At 43.1% G+C, this 15,916-nt stretch overlaps 1 protein-coding gene across 1 annotated transcript in view; it reads right to left on the bottom strand.

Moving 5' to 3' along the window:
- Nucleotides 1-212: 212 nt before the first annotated feature.
- Nucleotides 213-15,916, bottom strand: part of mpped2a (metallophosphoesterase domain containing 2a) — a 62,582-nt gene continuing 46,878 nt past the window's right edge. The window contains exons 4-6 of the mRNA XM_069705459.1: nt 5,977-6,092; nt 3,910-4,023; nt 213-2,283 (exon numbers count right to left, since the gene is read on the bottom strand). Of these exons, the coding sequence (XP_069561560.1) occupies nt 2,165-2,283; nt 3,910-4,023; nt 5,977-6,092 (349 nt within the window). The 3' untranslated portion in view covers nt 213-2,164. The remainder of the gene's footprint in view (nt 2,284-3,909; nt 4,024-5,976; nt 6,093-15,916) is intronic.

Below are 15,916 nucleotides of genomic sequence, written 5' to 3'. Positions count from 1 at the left end.
TCGGGCCACCTCAATAAAATGACATTTACAAATTGACCATTTCAATTTCGAAAACTGCATTAAGTTTGAATTTTTGCCCGATCTTCAGACGACTCGATACGTGACTCGGTTGCGACCTCAAAAGTTGGCCCGAAACATTCAGAACTAAAACCTGGACATACTGTCCTGTTCACATTTTCAGATTAAAAAAAACCAAGATGGAGTTCCATAAGTAAAAATCTTGCAATTTTATTTGCATATAAAGGCAGCTAAATATATCACAATGAACTGAAAGAGAGAACTAACATTTCCATGAAGAGGGATACAATCGAGAGAAAGAGCGAGAGAGGAACAGAGCACGAAAAGAGCATTTACAGCGGCAAAGTTGAGACGACTGTTGGCAACGTTTTTTTTTTTTTTTTTTTTTTTTGTGCGAGCAAGATTGCATTTACACACAGTGCAAAAATTAGAAAAAAAAAAAAAACAGGAAAAAAAAAAAGCAATAAAACACAAATACTATCGGATTTACATTTTAAAAGGACGATTTAACCATGTTTAGGCAGGTGCGTTGCTGCGAACAATCAGCACCTTTTGGATTGTGACCGACAAATTTTTGTTTTCCCTCTCTCTCGTCCGAGATGAACGTCTACCTTACGGGGAGAGTCAATACATAAAAACATGAAAGAAAACGTCTGAAGAACATTTGATGGGAGCATTAAAGAAACATGGCAATCGTACAGGTGCATATAGAGAAAAAAAAAATGCACCAAATTTTCCTTTTTTTTCATCAAACACAACTTTTAGTACAGATGTTTTACAACATGAATATATATAATATATATATATTTTTTTATACATACATTTTCCAAATTAGATCAGAAATCCATGATGGGATGATACAAAGTGGATTTTTTTTTTTTTTTCTTTTCAGGCTGTAACTCGATAGCTTTTCCGTCCCTGCGTTAGTCAGGTGTTGTTTTGCGGGGATGATGGGTAATAAATAAGGACTTTTCTCTGAGCTCGCAGAGAGCGGGGCTCTAGCTGAGAACATTAAAGCTAGTTTAAGGCAGCGTCCCTGTCAGCCGATAAGAAAAGAGGAACTGACGAGAAATCAAAAAAAAAAAAAAAAAGACCTAAACACAAAATATCAGATGACACAACGTAAAACAATGGCATCCATTGTCTGGCCAATGCAAACCAGGCATAACGAAATTGTACAAATTCACAAAGCATCATTTATCTTACAGATCTGACCAATATTTATCAAGACCAAGATTGTTTAGCCACAAAAATTCCCTCTGGAAAGGAGAATACCGGCGTCACCCACATCCACAGCTTCACATTCCCTCCAAAATTCAAACCATTCAGACTTTAAAGGCTGTTTTTTTTGTTGTTTTTTTTTAACGCAAACTTGAGAAATTCGGCTAAAAAACCAAAAAAAAGAAGAAAAACGCACCTAAAGACGTGCGTGATGTGACGGTGCTACGATGTGGAAGGCCGGAGAAGGAAATCATCCCTCATTGTTTGGTTTTTCTGTGATTTTGTGATCACAAAAAAAAAAAAAAGTCAGGATCAAAAATAGACACGCCCATTTTCGGCATTCAAAAAGTTCATGTTTGTGAACTAACACGTCACCAATGCGCTCGTTTTGACGTTTTTTTAAAGGATTATTTCCATCATGGAGTGTAATAAAAACCAAAACCAAAAACGCTCAACTCTGCACAATGAAATCCCCAAATTTCTTCCTGAATTATCTCGCTTGGTGGAAGTTGTTTATTCACATTGAATAACACCAATTAAAACAAAAACAAAAAAAAAACTTTCTACAGGCCCTGATGTCTGCAACGATGCCGACTGTGTGCAGAAAAAAGAAAAAAAAAAGAACAAGGGAAGCCAGGATTGTTGGCACAAGCTTTAAAAAGAAAAATTAAAAAATAAACACCGGTATTCTCCTTTAACGCTCCCACACAGATCCCCCCCCACCCCCCTCAGCGTCCGTCTCCAAAATCTTCTCCGTCTCGACAACAGCTTGGAGAAGATCAAAAGTTTTGCAAAGAAACACTTAGAATATTTTTTTTTTTTTAATTTTTTTTTTTTTAAACTTGACATATTTATAGAAAAAGAAGTAGTTTATCCAGCCTGCAACCCCCCTCCCCCCTTCCCCCTCCCTCCGGATCCTCTGGTCTCAGGAGCTGGAGGGGTTGGGCAGGTCGAACACGATGGGGGGGTTGGTGGGCTGGAAGCTGACAGTGCACGTCGACGCATTGATGAACGTCGTGTAGCCGTCTGTCATGATCCCGTACCCTGGTGAGGAGGAGGAGGAGGAAGGAGGAAGGGGGGGGACAGGTGTCAGCAACAGGCAGCATTCAGTTTTTATCAAATCGTTCCCGTTAACCGGTGGTTCTTAAAGTGGTCCGGCTCATCTGATTGGGAGCTTTACGTCCCGCCCACAGGTAGAGGAAACCTGACTGCACCAGAGGCCTGTCAATCAAACAGACACGCCCTCCCCCTCCCCCAAAAACATACCGCTTTTTTGAGGCCTAACAATTTCATTCATGATGAGATTATTTTCAGATGGACCGCCAGAAAACGAATAAGAAGGAGCGACTTTAGTGAACGACACCCTAATAATAACTTTGTATTTCGTGAGACAAGTTGAATGGGAGTCAATGGAGCCTTTTTGGTGTCAACCTCCAGTGGCCATCGGTGGTATTGCGCTTTAAGGCGCTTCCCTTTTTTCAGACCCATTCGATTTGTCTAACTTTTCTAAACAGTCTACGGTCAGAATCCACGTTTTTTTCTTGGTCATTAAGTCGTAAGCCAAATTTTTTTCTCTTTTGAGGCGCTTAAATTTATCTAAAAATAAATATTGCCGAAACATACGGAAGCGCGTTGCTGGCAAGCCAGAAAAAAAAAGCATCTGTATCACATTAAAACGGTGAAAAGTTTATTATAAATATCACGTTTTTGTAACATACAAACATAACATATATCAATTATCAACTTATAATTGTATAAATGTATATGCTTTAAAATAAATACTCTTTTTTTTTTACCCACTCAAATGGCTCCGAGACCCACCTTTGGGCCACGACCCACCAGTTGAGGAACCACTGCCCTTAATCACTGATTGTACGCTCAATTATACTGATTTCATTCACTCAGTTTAGCAATTTACATGCTCGAGTTTATTTTACAGTATTTCCATGAATTCATTATGTTCATTTATCATCTTTAATCACTCGTATTTTGACGCTAATTATCTACTTACGGGTTTAATACAGTTTAATTTGCATTCAGGGCTGAAATCGGCCGATGAGCCGGAAACATTACGACCACACCTGTAACACGCAGCAAGAAAAGCTTCCGTTTTGGCCGTAATGATTTGGTTCTCGTCAAAGTTACAAAGTTTCTTTGCAGCTGCCTCTTTGTCATAAATCATAATAATAAGTCCTGAATAAATAACCTGGACTACTGTTCAATTTATGTGCCGTATTCAGATACATTCACTGTTACTCATTTCACCTGCGAGTGGTCAGAATATCATTGACGTCTGTGCATGAAATGTACATTTTAGGTGTAAAAAAAAAAAAAGAAAAAAAAAGTGGGTATTTTTGCTCAGAAAAAGAATGAAGCGATTATTCACTCGTCAAAATTTTCTGTCAGTCGATTATGTAGCTCTTAACTCATTTGAATAAATTAGGATTACTATAAAAAGGAAAAACCAATGTTTAGCGAGAGGACAGCGAACTTAAGTTCCACAAATTTGGCAAAACCTTCCCCCCCGTGGACTGAAACCAAAACGTATTAAACACACAGAAGTCCTTGTGTAGTATCTTTAGCGATGAAATATTCCTTTTGATAACCTCTCTCATGCAACCATGAATGATGAAGGAGGATTCACGCGGTCTGGATTTTGTTTCCCTGTACCTTCGTGGATGCCTCCGAAGGCGTGAAGTTTGGGCCGCACCCTCTTCTGGACCGTGTTGAGCAGCTCGACGCATCCGACCCGCTGCAGCTCCTTCGGGACCCAGTCTCGGAAACCTAGAACAACAACAACAAAAAAAGAGTCACGTGATCAACATCGATTTAATTGGTGCAATGGGAACCATAAAACTGATCAAGTACAGAGACCAAAATTGTAATTTATTTTCTAACGGGTCTTATCATTATTCATACTCCAAGCGTCTACTCGTAATTATTTAGGTAGGTGGAGACGGACAGTCTCGTCTCAAGAGTGTTTCGGGATCAATCCGGGGCCGGTCGACATGTGTCTGTGTTTTGGGTGTAACACGAAGAGGTCAAAGGTCAGAGGCCCAAGTCGTAAATCAGTCTTTTTCTGCTTTCTGTAAATATTTCTGTTCCAGAATCTTCTGCGCATGCTTTTGGAAAATGACGATGTATATTTTGTCTGTGGGCTTTTTTTGGGGGGCGGGGGGCGTCGTGTGTTTCATCTGCTTTTCCCAAAATTTTTCTGAACTTGTATTGACAGATTTGTATATTAATAATGGTCATAAATGAAATTTTATTGAAAAACATTCAAATTTGCTTTGTGGATGATCCCGAACAAACAGGTGCACCGAAGTCTTCCACGAACTTCGGGAAAACACTGACGTGTATTTCTGTCATTAACTTCAAGGTTGTAGAAACCTCCGTTTAAACTGATCAACATATTATTAATGGCATTTGGAGCAACTCGTGTAGTAAAAGAAAAGTACTGGTAAGAAAACCAGCACTGGATGGCCGTGATTTTTGGGCCCCTCAGGCGGCACCGCATCAAAAACAAACATACTGTGCAGTGGAAATCACTGCATGGGCTCAGGAGCACTTCCAAATAAACCAATTCTAGATCCACAAATGCAGTTTAAAACTTTACCATGCAAAGAGGAAACCAAATATAAAATATGATCCAGAAACCTCCTCTGGGCCCCCGAGCTCGTTTAAGATGAAAAACTGCCCTGTGGTCGGACGAATCAAAAAAATTCAAAACTTTTTATGGAAATGAATGGGCGGATTATTAAATATCAACCCCGAATCTTGTCAGATTTGTTTGAGAGAACAATCGTCCGGTTGATTCCGGTTGTACAAAACCCAGTCTTTGTCGTAAATGCTGAGTCAGCTTGTGATTAAAAATGTACGGCTAACAGAAAATCTCTCAAATCTTGAAACGCACGAGGTGAAAGTCTGTCGTTCTTCACAAATAAAATAAAAAACTCACTAAAACCTTGTTTTTCAAAATCCACCACATTTTCTTTGTATAAATTTGTCGCTCTCCCGAGTTCAGAACAATCACTTAATACTCAACTCTGCAGGTGCGTTAAAACCTCACGACTGTTCATTTACTGCCTTTTCATCTGAATATTACAGTCAGATGAAACCCGTCCTTCATATTTCTTCCACAGTTTGTGCAGCCCTGATTTTTTTTTTCTTTCTTCTTTCCATCATGTCTCCTCCAGCTTTGGAGGTCTCTCTCTCTCTCTCTCTCTCTCTCTCTCTCTCAGTCGTTTGCAGCGTCTGCCGTGAAAATCGAGTTTCCCTGCAATCAAGCGGCTTCGGTGGCCGCTGCAGCAGAAACAACAGCGGCGGCGGCAAAACCCTCCGTCGGCGAGAGGGAAGGAAATCACTCAATAAAGCCAGATGGAGAGCGCACAGAGGGGGAAAAACAACAACAACAACAACAACAACCGGCACCCAAACAACTCGAAGGAAAACTGAACCAGTCTGTAGTAAAAAAAAAAAATTAAAAAAACTAAAACCAAACAATGTGTAGTTTCTTTTTCATGAAGTCAAACGCAAATATTGAATCGTGGAAGCGTGTTGAGGTGTTTTACTCCAGAAACGGCGGGATTCAGATTTTTTTTTTTTTTTTTTTTTAAACGCCTCCGGTGACTTCACACGGGTTTTCGAATAACGAGGCACAACTTCATTACACATGGCGATGAGGTAGGGGGGGGGGGGAGGGAAGGGAGGGGGCTGTGATTGGTTAATTGGACTCACCGAGCGGAGGTCCGTGGGTCATCAGGATGTCGATGCCTTCGGGGACCAAGTTCCATTTATCCAGCAGAGACTGACCCCGAGGCAGATTGAACCCCCAGCCATTAAACCACGGAGTCCTGCAGAGATGGAGGGGGAAGGGAGAGGGAGGGGGGGGGGTCACATTAACATCAATCAGCGGACCGACTCCTCCGTTATTATGGCATATAAAGCATAAATGATATCAGGAAGCAATATATGTTACATATGCATTTCTGCTCTTTTCTGTTAAAACATGCCATTAATCTATGACTAAAAAAAAACCCAACCTTGTTTTAAATGCACCGTTATCTTAATCCTGCGTCACTTCGTGAATAACTTCAGAGCTTCAACTGGAATCTATAATTTTGTTTTTGCGTTGGAAAATATTCACGGAACAGGTTCAATTTGCACATCGAATTAAAAAGTTGTGCACAAAGGATGGAAGATAAAAAGGCTGCAACGTGTCAGAGAGCTCAAACAAGGTAAAAAAAAAAAACCAAAAAAACTCGACAAAGCTGCTGCTTCAATGTAAAATGGTTCGCGAGAATTGGGACTGATTTTGAGCTTTTATTGTGAAGCAGCTGCAGGAAGTTGCGTCACACGTAACTCGGGTTCGCGAGGACTCGTCTCACTCGCGGATCGGACTTTATTCCTGTTGAATAATCATAATAATGACGATAAACTTCACTTGTGTAGCAGCTGTCATGCAAGAAACGCAGCTCAAAGTGCTTTGCAGAAGGAAAATGTATCATTTAAAAAAAAAAAAAAAGGAATAAAGGAACGTAAAAACAATGTTAAAATGTCATTTAAAATAGAAAGATTGAATTAAACGCAAGACAACGCGTTAATAAATTAGAGTTAAAATACAGAATAAAGCATTTCAAGGACGTGCACGAGAGCTTCAGGTGCAGCGAGTTATAAAACCAAAACAAAGAGGCTGAAAAGCTACGAAGGAAGTGCAGAGTCGGGTGTTCTGATCCCTTTCGTACCATAAACCGTGATTTCATTTGTTCAAAGTGCTTCAAATAAAAGCAGAAGTGAAACAAACGGTGTTTCTACAGTTAGCCGTGCAGCACACGCGTGATTAGTTACAACTAATTAGATCTATCGCTTTGGAAACGTTTCAAATTAAGCAAAAACAAAAAACAATTTCATCTTCGAATGCATAAATCTTTCAACTGTTTCTGAGTTTCTGAAGTAGCGACGAGGGCGAGACGACGTGCGACCCGCAGGTCCTCGCGAGCGTAAACGCATCAGATGGCGAGTCGCTCGAAACGAAACCCCCCTCCGCGGTCGCTCAGACTCGTTTACCCGTCAGGAGGGAGCGCTTGGTTCGATGCCCCGGAGCCGGTCGCCTGCAAATTCCAGGAGTCGCGGTCGAGATGAATTAATTTCCAGAAAGGCAGAATTAAACGACTGACTGCGCGGCGCCCGGTGGAGGGGAAAGGAAAAAAAAAAAAAAAAAAAAGTGCATTTCTTAAACAGCAGGGAGACGCATTAGGTGTCAACCTTCCCACCTCCTCCCGCCTCCTCCCTCTGCTACCCATCTACGGGTTGATTGACAGCGGTCGGAGCCACCTCCGAAGCAGCCCGGGACGGGAGTCTGCGGAGGTTGACAGGCAGCGTCTCGAGCTACAACGGCGGACACGAGAGAGGGGAAAAAAAAAAAAAAAAAAAGCGCCTTCGATGTGGCCGAGTGGGAACGAGCGACGGATGGATTGGATGGATGGATGGTGGTGGTGGAAACAGATGAAGAAATAAAGTGAACCGTACAGAGGTTAGATATTGGAGCGGGAGCCGTGGAAACCAAAGGGGGAGAAAAAAAGAAAATCGAGTGGAGGCCGGTTGATAAATTGAGCCTTCATTTATCACAATAGTGGTAACGGCAGACGAAGGCTGACAACAGAGGAAAGGAAGATAGATTATCATCACATAATACACCTCAGTGTGTGTGTATATATATATATATATATATATATATATATATATATATATATATCCTTTGAGCTGACCTGCTGCTACAAAAACCCAGAAAAAAAAACCCATCTCTTCGTTTGAATTCGAGGTTTAGACCCGTCCGGAGTATCGAGCGTTTGCGGCGTCCGGACCCGAAGCTCGCTCGCCTGTTTTGATTTGCTCGCTCGGCCGTCGCCTCGTTCTCTCGCTCGGTGGAGAGCTGAGAAATGAGGTTAAAAATGAAATGTGAGGAGCGTGTTGTGTGGGGTGGGGGCGGGGTGGGGGTGGGGGGTGGGCGGAGGCCACGGACTGAACTGATTAATTAGAGCTAATCACACAAATCGGAGATAATGGAAGTCTAATGGATTACTGGGGAAGACTTCTCGGATGGAAATCGCCGCTGCAGAAGAAGAAGAAGAAGAAGAAGAAGAAGAAGAAGAAGAAGAAGAAGAAGAAGAAGAAGAAGAAGAAGAAGAAGAAGAAGAAGAAGAAGAAGAAGAAACTTTCGGAAAAGAGCGGTGAATCAGAGCAGAGCTGGTCCGGCTGGCTGCACACGGGGAAAAAAAATAATACAAAAAAAAAAAAAGAAGAAGAAAAAGCACCAGCAGGAGTATTTGTCTGGCTTTTTTTTTTTTTTTTTTTTTTTGACTAATAGCGACAAGGCCAAACTTTGAAAAATGTGCCGAAACGGACCCCCATTCAGAAAAAATAAATAAATCGCGGCTTCTCGCGGCAGAAATAAATAAACAGCTGGAACCTGGATTCTGCTCCGTGTTTCACATGTTTTCGCCCGCATAAACACATTCATCTGGGAGATGAAACATACCCCCCCCCCCCCCCCCACCCCCTCTCCCTCCCCTGACATGAAGTCGTGGATCCGGAGCCAAACACCAAAAAAAAAAGGGCCGCGGCTCCGACACCACAATGGCCCCATTGTCGGCTGTCTGCCTATGAAATATACCTTCCATGCAAGTGTATTTGTTAACCTCCGCCAAGATTAATGACATCCCGGTCACATAAAGGAGAGATTGTTTCCTGTGTAGCGGTGACACAGGTTTTATTATAGTGTGTGTGTGTGTGTGTGTGTGTGTGTGTGTGTGTGTGTGTGTGTGTGTGTGTGTGTGTGTGTGGGCAGAGTGCAGCGTCCACCAGCTTCTGAGTAGGATGCGAGTCGAACAGAATGTACGCAGCTCGTCTGTTCTCATATATGCAGACCTATGTAAGTATGTATATGCATGCGTGTGCGTGTGCGTTGCGATCAGACGACATTCAAAAAAAAACCCGGCTTTGCCTTGACACTCGCCATCTGGAGAGCGTCGCCGTGGCAACAAAGGAGAAGCGTCTGGAGGCAGGCGCAGTGGGAAGTGAAAAAGACAACAACAACAAAAAAAAAAAAACACTCCGGTCACAGAAATAGAAGCCGAAGTAAGAGGAGGAGGAGGAGGTGGAGGAGGAGGAGGAGGAGGAGGTGGAGGAGGAGGAGGAGGAGGAGCGAAGAAACCAACTTCACCCTTGTGCGTTTTGTGTGTCAGTTGTTTAAGTTCACCACGGAGAGAAGAAAAAACAACTCTGCCTTCTTCACCTCGAAACATCTGCAGCGCCGTAAAACAACCCGAAGCATCACGCGAACAAATTGCCGGTAACCATGGTAACAGGAGCATTTAATAACCCCTCCTCTCCAACCCGGAAAAAAAAAAAAAAAAAAGCGCTGCCCCGTCCGGCCGTCCGTCCGGCCGGCCGGCGGAGGTGAAGCAGACAGAAACCATTTAGCCCCTCGTGTGCAGAACGTCAATATTCAATTAGGCCGGTGGACATCGTTAGGACGGCAGCGCGGCGTCTCTGGACTCTCCCCCCTCCCCCACCACCACCACCACCACCGCTCGATCTGGGTCCCCAGACAGGCCGCAGGGTACCCTCCCAAAATACCTTACACACACACACACACACACTGTACGCTTCATCCCCCTCATTAATCCGACTCCTCCCTCCTTAAATGGCCATTTTTTATTTATTTATTTATTTATTTTTTATTAAATTTGTTTTTACACTTCGCTGAGTCAGACGTTTTAAAAGGCAAATTACATTTTTCTGTCACTAAAATGTTTAGAAACCTCAGAGGAACCGGGCGCTAATTCAATAATCATAAGTTCAGTAACTGTGTCGCTTTCCTCGTTTCCAGCAGGAAGTTGTTTTCAGCTAAAAAAAAACAAACAAACAAACAAAAAAACATCTCTCCATGAATACTGCGTCAGCTGGGTGATTAATAACATCACATCGGGTACGTGTTTTATCAAATTGTTTACATGAATAGTTCCAAATGAATTGTGATCTGAAACAATGCAGGAGAAAATGTGCTTTTTGACAATTCTTTATATTTTTAGGACCGAAAAATTCAGACAATAATCCGTAATAATGACAATAACTGCTGTATAATCTACATGTCGGTTGCTTTTATACGTCCGGAGGTTGTTTTGTTTTTTTGTTTGTTGTCTGTGACGATACTTAACAGGTTAACGCAGTTAATCAAACAGCGACGCGCACTTAAAGCGACCGGTTTAACTCCGGTAATCTGATCTTGTTCGCTGTCGTGTGAACAACAAAAGCCGGTTTTCCTGTAATCGGAGAAACACGATTATACCTCACGTACGCAGATTTATCTGTTGTGTATACACGGAAACAGGATTTGTTTTTTTGTTTTTTCCGATCGTGCCCACGACACAAACAAACAGTAAATATTGGACGATTATCAGTTTTCATAATGAGACGTTAATTTTTTTAGTTTCGGTTCATATTTGATGATATTTTGTGGCATTTGTTTTCAACCAGAGTTTTAAAAAAAATTTTTTTTTATATATATAATAAACTGATTTCAACAATACGTGAGTGCTGTTTTGTTTCATCTATTTCTTGGAAATGTTTGCAGTCTGAATATTTTCCAATAAAATAAACGCAACACTGATCTGCAGATCATTTTTCCCTTTTTTTCACCTCCGAGGTCGCAGACTTTCAGTTTCTTTCAGTTCTCATCTGCTTCACCTGCTGCTTCTTCTCTGCTTGACAAAGGTTGCTGTCGAAAGACTTTTTTTTTTCTTCCTGTCCCACACACACACACACACACACACACACACACACACACACATGCCTTCATTTACGCCGCGCAGGGCAGACCGTTTACCAAACACGGCGCGGACTCTCTTGTCGGCGCTGCAGCACAGATTGAGATTTATTTATTTTTTTCGTTAATATCCTCTGGAGACAAAGAATGACCTTTTGCAAAATTTCACAGAAATCTGGCTAATAGTTGTGAATACGAACCGAACAGTCTCAAAAGAAACGCTTCGTATGAGCTGCTATTTTTGCACATTCGGCAATCGTGCAGGAAGGAACTTTTCTGAATGAGGAACCGGGAACGGCGGGGCAGGAAGCGGACCAGAATGCATTGCAGCTACTCGGACAACGTTGGGGTTGAAGCTGTCGAACTCTTTCCGAGGCAAAACCAATTTTGGTTCCCCAAACTCTCAGTGCATGGAAACTATTATTACGTGATCATCTGACTAGAATAAAAGTGAAATATGAAGAAGAAGAAAAAAAAAAAAAAGGTATTTTTCCTTCTTTTTAAAGCTTTCTGAAGGACTTCGACAGTCGACTCGTCGCCTCGCGGAGGAGCGCTGCCGCCGGTCGAGACGCAGCTCGCTGCGGGTGTGCGCTGGTTTCGGTCACGAGATGGCCGAGATAAGATCGGGGGAAAAAAAAAAAAAACACGTCTCGGGTGAAGTATGTAAAGAAGCCGGAGAACAGATTGCACCCTGGGATATCTGTCCCGACGCCGAACGCACACGACGGGGACGAAACAAACTGCCCGGAGATAACGGCCAGAGAGAGAGAGAGAGAGAGTGTGTGTGTGTGTGTGTGTGTGTGTGTAGGTCCGGCAGCGATCCATCGTGTCTGACCTCTGAGTCGGAGCGGCCCCCGGGGTCAGCGAGGGGGGGAGAGGGAGGGAGGAAGGGGGGAGGGGTCTAATTGATCAACCTGTCAGAACCAATGAGGAGGGCCATGTTAATGGGACTTTTATAAGCCCCGCGGGACGCACCACCTGACACTGGGGGCTGCATGAGTATGTGCAAAGCCCCGTGTGTGTGTGTGTGTGTGTGTGTGTGTGTGTGTGTGTGTGTGTGTGTGTGTGTGTGTGTGTGTGTGTGTGTGTGTGTGTGTGTGTGTGTGTGTGTGTGTGTGTGTGTGTGTGTGTAATCCCAGAGCCCAGGTAGCCTTATTAAAAGGAGCCAAGTGGAGACTCTGGCTGGGTTTTGACAAATGGCCTCTCAACACCAAGGCCACCTTTGCAAACTTTGGGGACGAGGTAGAAGGCGAAGTCACAAGGGTGAAGGGGGCCTCGTTGGTGTGTGTGTGTGTGTGTGTGTGTGTGTGTGTGTGTGTGTGTGTGTGTGTGTGTGTGTGTGTGTGTGTGTGTGTGTGTGTGCTCTGCCACAGCTCTAATAACCTGTGCCTAGTGACTGATGGAGTGTGGAATGGATTAATCTCGCTGCAGTGATGCTGCCAAACGCAGAGGCGCTGAGGGTTAGCCACCGGACTTAGCCCGCTTAGGAAAGGCTACAGCCATGGGGACGGAGTTGGTTCACACACACACACACACACACACACACACTCTCTCTCTCTCTGCCCCCCCCCCCCCCCCCCCACCTCCCTAGGGTTTGTCTCCGCGCCGAAATGCAGCCAGCTGCAGTTTGACCTGCAGGCTGCTAATATGAAACAACCGCTGCAGACACTTCACAGCAAACACAGCTGCTCCGGGACGCTGCACGCAGGTCGGAGTGTGTGAAAGAGAGACGGGAGAAAAAACACACACACACACACACACACACACACACACACACACACACACACACACACACACACACGGAAAGAAAAAAACAAAAAAAGAGGCTGAGTGCCCGACACCGGAGCAGGAAACCAAATGAGAGCAGAGAGAGTTCAGAGTGTATCCGCAGCCATCATTACATCTAAGAGACTTCTTTCTTTACCAACACCCCCCCCCTCCACCTCCTCGCTCCCCACCTCCCTCCTCCTCCTCCAACACACACACACACACACACACAAAAAAACACACAACCTCACAGCAGACGGAGATACACTGGATTAGTACCAGACATCAAAGCCATCAAAGACTACAGTAACTGAAACTGTCTGTCTGCAGTGTGACGGAGCGTACATGAATATCTGTGTGTGTGTGTGTGTGTGTGTGTGTGTGTGTGTGTGTGTGTGTGTGTGTGTGTGTGTGTGTGTGTGTGTGTGTGTGTGTGTGTGTGTGTGTGTGTGTGTGTGTGTGTGTGTGTGTGTGTGTAGCAGTGTGTGAGGGCAGAATAAAGTGTTGGTCTGAGCAGAGGACTTTTACGATTTTAATGTACTGAGACTTGAGTGCAAAAAAAACAACAACTATTTTCACGTCACGTTATGACATCAGATCCACTATTTTCCCTCCGACAGACAATTTGAACTTAGATTGATCTTAGATTGAAAGAGTGATACAAAAGTTTGCTATTATTGAAGACGTAGATATGCAAAAAAAAAATAATCTAAAGTTTGTAAATTTTTTCACTTGAAAGAAAACAATTAAAGAATTAATTAACAATCAAAACAATTACAGAATAACTTCCTTTCAATCAAGTAATCTTTTCAGCTTTGTTGACTAAATACAAAACATGACATTACTTTTTGAGTTTAAGTTTTCCGTGTTCCTGTTGGAGCGTACATCGACTCTATCGTATTTCGAGGCGTCAATTCCCCCAAAATAGTTGAGTAGTCACGGACACATTCGAACGTGGAACCGAAACAACTTTGAAATATGGATCTGTAGGGGAAGGTGAGGCGAGTCTGCAGAAACCGGAGAGCAGACCGATAAAGGTGGTGGTGGTGGTGGTGGTGGTGGTGGGGGGGGGGTCCGGGTGCTATTCACAGAGGCTGTATGAAGGGGTTTGGGGGTGTTGAGGGGCCAAGACCCATTCAACCTGCCCAGGGACAAGGGTCCCATTACCCTCCTCTCGCCCCGACCTCCGTGAACTTGATCCCGGAGAACAATGTGATGAGAGGGGGGAGGAAGGGGGAGGGAGGGAGGGAGGGGGCGGAGAGGATAATATCTCTGGGAAATTAGTGAGCGTTCCCCTCGGTGACAATAACGGACAGGCAAGGTTTCATTTCCCAGGTCTGCTCCGAGGACCGCGGTTTGTTTTTTCTTTCATTTTTTTTTTTTAAACAAGATGATCTGAAAATGGAACGAAGGCACTTTGTTACACAGGTGTGTCTTTCAGGCCGTTTTTAAAAGCGGTGCCCTCTCTCTGCTTTTATTATTTAATTATTTTTCCCCTCTCCTCGGCACAAAGGCGACAGCTCCGGGTCCCCAAGTTAATTGAAAAAAAAAAAAAAAATTAAAAAAGCTGTTTTGAACATTTTGAACTTTCATTTATGACGTACAATACTGAGAGCAGATAAGGGATGAAAGGAAATTATAAAAAAAAAAAAGGTCCATTGTGTGTTTTGACCTGTGCCGAGTCATCGTGCCGATTCAGGCTCGGAGCTGAAGGTCTGCAGACACAAACTGAATTATAACAGAAATAAAACCCCTCAGAGTGACATTAGACGGATTCAGATTTCAAATCCTTTTGTTTTTTAATAAAAAATATTTAAAAAAAAAAGCCACAATCTGTCCAAAGTTATTCAGGATTCAAAACATCAAAAACGACCGGCCGTCCCTCGAACCCGTTTTAAAATCCGAGGTGAGCGAGCGTTTCGCTACGACCCGTCGACTCCTGCGACGTTTCTAAAAGATAATTAAAAACGTTTTTGTTCAGCCTGTCTATAGAGCATCTTTTATTTACTACCCGTTTACTGGTTTATCTCTCGACCTGTCCTCGTTTGTTTGTTATTTCAACTGTTTTTGTGATTTTCACTGCGATTTTAACTGGTTTTGCAATTTTAACTATTTTTGCGATTGTTTCTTTTTTCTTTCAACTGTGATTTGAACTGTTTTTGTGATTTCAACTGATATTTGAATTGTTTTTGCGATTTGAACTTTTTTTTGTTCTTATTACTGTCAATTTAACTTTTTATGATTTTAACTGTTATTTAAACTGTTCAAAATCATGCTGTTTGTCAGCTGTTTTATTATTGTGAAGCACTTTGTGATTTTATATCGACAAGGTGCTATACAAATAAACGCCACTCACTTACAAATACAGGCTACGCAGATCAGGACATCGCTTGAAGTTCACGATCAGCAGGTGGATGAAACAGTAGTTCAGTTTTTGAATTTATGTTCCAATCACGTATCTACGATCATTGGTTTTCTGTCCACTTCGAACTGTAATATAAACGATCAACATGGCCGACAAGGACACTTCCTCTTTTTTTATGGCAGGCAGCAACAATATTTGCAATGTCAGCAAAGAATAATCGGACACATCAACGGGATAAACGGCGGACATAACATAACATCTCGTAAGCACTAAAAGGGCCAATGCACCAGCTGTACCTTCAGTTCAGAGCCTCATCTCCGCTCTGCCACACACACGCACAACCTCGGACATCATTTTGATCAATTCTTACGATTTAAAAACCAGCTACGACGCAGAAGCAGTTGTTGACACCAAAACCTTTAAAAGCATGTTAAAAAAATTAATAAGGGCCGTTTCTTCCTTCGTCTCGTGATGTGTTTTTTTTTTTTTACATCAGATTCCTCCGGCTTGCCGTCCCGTTACCTAATTTGATTATATTGGTATTCGTCCGTGCTGCAGTGTATAGAGTTACTCCGCTTCCTGAGAATTATAAATAAGAAAGCAGCAGGTTCTCACAGCGACCTGTCAAAAGGTCCACCGAAGCCCACCCTGCCTCGTCCTGACACGACAAGCCGACCGGTCTTTTTGCTGCAGAAGTCAAAGGCCAGGCGGGGAAAGGG

This window comes from Brachyistius frenatus, unplaced genomic scaffold (assembly GCF_029030835.1).
Source record: "Brachyistius frenatus isolate BFR_SWC_R1_liver_20210118 unplaced genomic scaffold, ASM2903083v1 Contig_56, whole genome shotgun sequence".
Taxonomy (NCBI): Eukaryota; Metazoa; Chordata; class Actinopteri; family Embiotocidae; genus Brachyistius; species Brachyistius frenatus.
The sequence above is the reverse complement of the archived record's forward strand: the minus strand, read 5'-3'. Positions and strand labels throughout refer to the sequence as shown.